Source organism: Lottia gigantea, assembly GCF_000327385.1.
Source record: "Lottia gigantea unplaced genomic scaffold LOTGIsca_25, whole genome shotgun sequence".
Classification (NCBI taxonomy): Eukaryota; Metazoa; Mollusca; class Gastropoda; family Lottiidae; genus Lottia; species Lottia gigantea.
The window spans coordinates 1,134,806-1,141,998 of record NW_008708752.1 but is presented as its reverse complement, the minus strand read 5'-3'; the positions used below and the strand labels follow the sequence as shown (position 1 = coordinate 1,141,998).

The following is a 7,193-nucleotide window of genomic DNA, read 5'->3' as shown; positions in this document are numbered from 1 at the left end:
TCCTGATTCAGATAAAAAAAAAAAAGGCTTAACATTCCTTATAAATAAATTTTGTAAAAAATAATTTTTTTCATGAAAGAACGATGTAAACACTGGAATGGTTTCAGTAATAAGAAATCCTAAGTGAAAGAAGTGTTCTAGTCTTTGTATGTGGTATTGCAGACACTCTATCATTTGGTTCCATTCCTGTAATTCCTGGGAAATTTGATTGGATTGTGACTAATCCAGTATTTAATGCAGTAAATAGTATTCAGGCCAAATGGTACACTTTTGGAATCACAGGAATCACAGACTAACCCTGTGTCAGTGCCTTCTGTTGAATAGTGACTAGTTGATTGTCAATTGTACTGGTTTCCTGATCCCTAAGAGCATACAAAGGCTTGAACACCCTCTTGAATCTCTCTTATATGATAATCAACTTATCTTATTAAAAAACGATGAGCCATTTAATTTGAATTTTGGCTTTGTGAAAAATTTTATTGCACCTTTTATCATTAAACTTAACCAATATATCTGTGGTAAAAGAAGAGCCAAACAACCTATATTACACTTTACTGGTATATGTGTGAATACATCTAAAAATGATATTTTGGCATATTTGGCATAACAAAAATATAAATAAGGAAAGACTAAAATTCTGCTTATAAAGAAAACTGCAATCATAGATAGACCAACAACAGAGTAGGACGGATAGTCTGTTAACTTCAACTGAAAGAAGAATAACATAGACCATTAGTTGACATCACAATCATATAGTGAGACCAAAGTGGTGCTTGATGGGCAAGTTCTGAACAGGGTTTTTCTGTTCAAATTCTGGCCTCGATCAAACAGTACAAAATTCACTTTCACATGTCACATTCAAAATTTTCCCTTTTCCTTTCTCCAATTTCAATTCTGTCTACAACTACGGTTTTTTCCGCACACGTGAAACACATTTATTCCATGAATCTAGAACGTGCAAAATTCACCAATCAAGTGCACCTCAATATTGTTCCATTATGTCTTTCTTTTCTTAATGCAATAATAAAGTTTCCCAACCATTCAATTTAATGTAAGAATTTGTTCATAATACGGTTAAATTTTGATTATATTTACCTGTAACATAATTTGCCTGGCACTAATAAATGGCACTGTGATCTCTATCATATAAAATACACCAACAAAAAAATCTCCCTTTCCTCCTCGAATAAACTGAAATAATTCAAATAGATTAGATAGATTCATTTTCCTTTCAATTGCACATTATTGTGATTATCTACATAGTGAAAAATGACCGACTGGAGTTTTTTTTCTTCTCCTCATGTGGCCGCAGCCAGTTAGTGAAATCTTTGATAGGACTTTAGTCGGTGACAATAGAGCACAATAGAGCTTGAAATCGAATTGCTTCAGTGATGGATTATGCTAGTAAAGCAGATATTACTCTTAGAACACAAAAAGCCACTTGACAGGTTCTATCAACTCTTCTTTCAAAACTTTGAATCAGCAGTAGCTTTGTTACTCATAGTGTATCCCTGGTAATAGACACAATTCCATATCTGATCATGTATTTGGTTGAACAGGACATACCAGAGTTGCTCTCCATGAAACAATGTATCTTTAGCTGTGAGTATAGATAGATTTGGATAACAATACCTACCATTAAAATAGGAAAAAATATGATAGGAAACACAACATGGTGGATTAGCAATAGTTTAGTATTTATCACAAAATGGTAGAGTCTGTTGATTACATCTTTATGTTTTAAAATCCCCTGATGCTCATGATAATGAGTGGTGTACATAGCCCAACAATCAAATATGAAATATGGCAGAGCAAAACAAGCATATCCATTTGATAACCAGTGTCTAAAATAAAAATAATAATAAATTTTAAGGAACTTTAAGTTGGAACACTTTATGAATTCAGATATTGACTCTCAAAAAAAATTAAAATGCAATATGTAGAAGTAGAGAGAGAAAATATAATAATGTGACTTCAAGTTAGATAATTTTCAGTTTTGGACAACCAAATGTCATATCCTGATACTTTCTTGCAGAGTGATGGTATGTGTTCTTCAATCCCTTGAAAGAATGATTATTAGATGCAACATTGGTTGAAATGAAACAGATCACTGTCAGAATTCCAGACTTTACTTACTGGTCATAAATTACATCATGACAAGATCTAGCTATTATAAAACCTGCTATACATGAACATACTGCCTGTATACTACAAACAATTCTGAAATAAAGAAAAAGTTGTCTTTAGAAATGAATTGGGTCTTGGCGTCTGGATATTTGTCATACCTTAATTCTGAATGTAGGATATTTTGCAAAATGGGGGACCTGGGGCCTGTTTCACCATATATAGAAATAAAGTGAGCCGATTTACTTCATCTAATAATCAATAATTTGAAATTTTTCTTAAGAGTTCTTTCAGCCTAAGGACTTAAGCGGTAACTCATACTCATACAAATGAATAGGACCAAACTCATTATACCCCCAAGAAAGGTCCCCAGCACAAGCTAGGACTTTGCTTTTGTACACTCAATGCAAAGCCAATCCGATCTAATGACTTTCACAGCCAATAGGACAAAAGTGAAGTTAACTGCTACGTTTATCAGTAACTGTAGACAGTGATCTAATTTAACAATTGGAAGGATGACTTCGTCTTCAGTTCATGTTATGTTCTTGAATTTTACAGATCAACAAGCCTGGAAAAGCGGAATTAGTCCTAAATTATGGTTACTTGCATGTCACATACTTTTCCGATACATTGGCGATGTCATGTTTGTTAAGATTTGCAGTAAAATGTTTGTTCAAAACTTTTTGAGTCAGTAAATAGCAGGAAATAAAAAATAGTAGACCGGTTGAAGCAGTAACAATGTTGACAATCGCCATAATAGTATACAAAGAAATGTTTTCCAGACGTGCATTACATTTTGCTCTTCAGAAAATACTTGATAACCAAGCAAAAAATCCCTTTATTTGACCTTGACCTTCAAAGCGTGGGGACTTCCTCGTTTTATCCAATCAAACTACTTGAAACAAAATATTGCATATATGAACCAATCAGGAACCGAATGACAAATTGACTTGTAGGATATGGAAATCCTCATTTGTTGAGAAGAAAACCCTCGAACAGTTTCTGAAAAATATTAATCCATTTACCAACACAAGAGGTCGAAAAGAATATATTTCTTAATTCTTTTGTATCTGGACAAAGGTGTGTACCCATTTTAATATATAAAGTATGAATGATCGATTATATGTTATGAAGAAGGGTTGATTTGATGTTTTAGGGTGATGTGGGGCTTGTTGGGACATTAAACACTCACTAAAGCAGTCCAGCAACTGTTTCCATCATCACAAATATTACGGTTTACACATAGGCTTATTGGTAGAAGTCCAAAAGCAGTCTCTTTAAGTATTTGAATTTTGTAGTCATACCTATCATATGAGCTCAATTTCTGGATTTAAGCATAACTTTTCCTGAATACAATTACTCTTGATTATTGCCATGCTATGGACGATACTTTTTTTTACGATTTTGTTCCATAATCTGACATCCTCTTCCCTTATGATTTAACAAATATGTAGACCTAGTTTAGATTCTCATTATCTCATGCGAAAATTATGATCGATGACAACTTGATATTGGCCTGAATATAATAACAGGTTAATATATAAACAGCATGTTTTTGTTGAACTATAAGTAAACAATCAAACTTCAATTTTGAAAAGTCTCAAAGGTGGGCAGTGGGCCCTATTTAAAACTAAGCTCTATCAACTGGTAAAGTAGATATTTGGATAAAGATATAAAATGCTATAGAGCTTATTAAGTTAGCAATGCTGTTTATTTCTTTTTGTAGATTGAAAGATGGGAAGAAATAAATCTAATGCTGGTTTATCAGCGTCACCTGTCCCACCAGCTGATAATACCACAGTCAATGCTGAAGTTAAAATTCGAGAGGCTTTAAAAGAATTGTTTAAACTTATTCATGAAGTTCAGGTAATAATTTCTGTAATTTATGAATACAAGACAATTCAGACCAACACAAAGTTTGACCACTTTTTATAACACACTAGGACCACATGTTTGTTTGAGGCTCAGGCCAATGACTAAACATACTCAAACCACTATTTTAAGACTCAGATTTTGTATACATACAAATTGAAAGTTGAATTTAGATTCACTATCTCAACATTGTTATTTTATGTATAAATTATTTTACAAGAAGATCTTTAGTTTTCCTGTCATTTCATAGAGGATGCTACAAACATGACATCACAAATTAGGGGCCTTGCTGTTGCAGCTTCGACATCAGTTTAAAAAATGGAGGGATTATTTGAATGGTTTGAGTTTTTCCCTTTTTCAGTTTGCCTTGTTCGCAAGCTGAACCTGATTTTTAAAAGTTTAGAAATTTACACCCAAAATCAAGCGAATCTAAATTGATTTTGTAGGATGAAAGATCAAGAGGTGAACATAATTTGACAAATATTTCAAAAACACATGAGAGAATGCAACAAGAACAAAAAAGTAAGTAAGGGTAGCACTAAGAATATGAAGTCATATCCACCTTTCTTCTTTTAAATTTTAAGGAGCTCGGTGGCTTGAACTCATTCTTACAAAAATTTTCATAAATCACAATAAAAATTTTATGTCATTGGAAAGTTCACATGACATGGTTATTATGGATTCTAATATTGGTCAGTGTGTGAAATTCTTAAGAAAGTCATCTTTCCTAAAAATTCCAGCCGTTCCAGCTGTGAATGTACATGAATAATCTGGGCAAAAAGAGTCTTGGCTAAGGATCAGCTAATAGAAATGATTCTAAGTGAACTTCAGTTTTGTAGCTATGAAATAATGAGTGAGTTCTATTTCAGTAACACCATATTATAAAACTAAATTACGAGGGCTATATAATACAGCTATGCAAGATGCTGAACTAGAGGCAGAGTAAGTATGAATATTAGTCAAATATAGACAGACTTGCATTTAAGCACGAGATAGCATGTGTTTTGTGTTACTTTCAATTCCGTTCAATTATATTGGCCACTATATTAATTATCAATATAACTTGAAAAATCACAAATGAATACTGGTTTTTTAAAATGTTCAAAATCAGCAATTTTTTTTATGGTAAAGTCATTTTTTTTAATCTTTATATGTTAAAAGTTAAGATCATTTTTCAGTTTTTAAGTTGCAATGCAATGATATTAATTTTCAATATTTTGATTTTAGATTATTACGGAAAGCTCTAGATAAAATAAGTGAAATCAAAACAATTCGAGACAATAGGAGACAAGGTAAGATATATTTAAGATCAAAAACTTGTCCAGGATGAGGTGAAGAAAGTTATGGTATTTGACATCTACTTGGCCATAAAAATTCAGTGCTGAATGCCGACTTCTGTTCAGTAGAACCACTTTCTCTTCTGAAATGTTCCCTCCAAATTATGTATCTATAACATGTTTCAACAGTAGAAGCTACGCTATTGTAATATCCTTGCAAGTTACTGTTTCCCATGTAGCTTAAGTGAATTTTTTGTTTTCTAGATTCTGATAGACCTAAACAGATTATGAGAAGAGGTGTTTTAATGTCTATGTTACAACAGAATGCCATCACATTACCATTGTGGGTCAGCAAACCTGGAGAACGGTAAGTTAGATGCTAAAACTGATAATTAATTCTTTTGTATGTTCCACCTATTGTGATTTAAGAGACAGATTTCAAGAATTCAAGACATTGAATATAGTATCAGAAAAAAAGCACAGAACCTGTCCTTAGAGAGTTGGACTGTTATCTGCAATATACTTTAGTTTTTAGGTTTCAACCCTTCCTCATTGTTAACTCTGCTGGTGTCTATAGAAAGCTTTATAGCGTGTTACTTTCAAGTCATAAGTTTAAGGTATTTTTCTATATTTTTATTAAACTATTTGTAGTCCACCTCCACTATGTGGTGCAGTACCAGCTGATGGTACCTATGTGGCTAGATCTGGTGATAAAGTAGCAGCTAGAGTTAAAGGTACTGATGGTGAAGAAAATTGGATCCTAGCTGAAGTGGTGTCATTTAATGCTAATACTAATAAATATGAAGTAGATGATATTGATGCTGAAGAAGGAAAAGAGTAAGATTTGTCCGAATGGACATACTTTTGTTTGATTTGATTGAAAAAGTTATTTGTTATAGACCTGATTTCTCCATGGGTATTAACAAACATTTAGAGAAGTAATGTTACTTGATAATCTGTTACTGATATACGATAATCAGAGCGAGATTCAAATATCCTTCTATGTTCTTTACTTATTAGACAATACTTTTATTCATTTTAGACGACATACTATAAGTAAAAGAAGAGTTGTTCCCCTTCCAATATGGAAAGCTAATCCAGACACTGATCCAGAAGCCTTGTTTCCAAAAGGAACAGTAAGTTTACGCTTTTATTGAGAATATTTTGAGAAATGGAGGTGTGAAGATAGTCAATTATTTGTACCACTATCATTTTATTCAGATTTGGGTGGATTTTTTTTTTTAAGACCTTGTGTTACTTTGTACAAAGGTATGTTTTAAAGTGGATGTGCCTGTGCTTGACAGTTTAATTTGAAAATGTCATCATTTTTTTTGTATCCATTTTCAGTTGATGTTAGCATTATATCCTCAGACAACTTGTTTTTATAGAGCTGTTGTTGAAATTCCACCCAAAGGAGTAAGTAAAGCATTCATTTTTAATTTTTCAAAATTAGACCCATTGCATAGCCCATATAAATATAACCATTACAAAATTACATTAATAAATTGTGCAGGAGGCATATGTTATCAAGCATCAAATTTGCATTTTGTATCAGTTTGTAAACCAAGTCATAAGACACCCTTTAAGTTTTCATTCATTATGCATAACCAAAACACATGGGAATATAGTATGGTCTAACACTCTTCGTTAATAACATAACAAAATTAAGAAGAGGGGTAAACATGAGAATATATTATGTATATAACTAATTTTGATATGCTTTATATTTCAGCCACAAGATGATTATTCTGTACTATTTGAAGACACATCATATGCAGACGGATACTCTCCACCATTACTGGTTGCTCAAAGATATTGTATTACATGTAAGGAGGAGAAGAAAAAGTAAAATCATCTTCATGTGTGTACTATGTGTTGTTTTCATTAGAAACAGTTTGTATGAGACAAATGCCAACTCTG

At 32.4% G+C, this 7,193-nt stretch overlaps 2 protein-coding genes across 2 annotated transcripts; one reads left to right on the top strand and one right to left on the bottom strand.

Annotated features, from left to right (window-relative positions):
* Positions 1 to 161: 161 nt before the first annotated feature.
* LOTGIDRAFT_232056 (hypothetical protein) lies at positions 162 to 2,879 on the bottom strand (the record flags this gene model as incomplete). Its single annotated transcript, XM_009055633.1, has 6 exons — positions 162 to 208; positions 256 to 708; positions 1,096 to 1,191; positions 1,637 to 1,844; positions 2,137 to 2,220; positions 2,743 to 2,879. The coding sequence occupies 5 exons, from the start codon at positions 2,877 to 2,879 to the stop codon at positions 415 to 417; spliced, it is 819 nt and encodes a 272-aa protein (XP_009053881.1). The 3' UTR covers positions 162 to 208; positions 256 to 414.
* A 199-nt stretch (positions 2,880 to 3,078) lies between these two features.
* On the top strand, positions 3,079 to 7,122 carry LOTGIDRAFT_215012 (hypothetical protein; the record flags this gene model as incomplete). Its single annotated transcript, XM_009055632.1, has 10 exons — positions 3,079 to 3,204; positions 3,851 to 3,990; positions 4,443 to 4,518; positions 4,866 to 4,938; positions 5,224 to 5,288; positions 5,538 to 5,640; positions 5,925 to 6,110; positions 6,316 to 6,409; positions 6,621 to 6,689; positions 7,006 to 7,122. Exons 2-10 carry the CDS (start codon positions 3,859 to 3,861, stop codon positions 7,120 to 7,122), a joined length of 915 nt encoding a protein of 304 aa, XP_009053880.1. The 5' UTR covers positions 3,079 to 3,204; positions 3,851 to 3,858.
* Between the last annotated feature and the right edge of the window lie 71 nt (positions 7,123 to 7,193).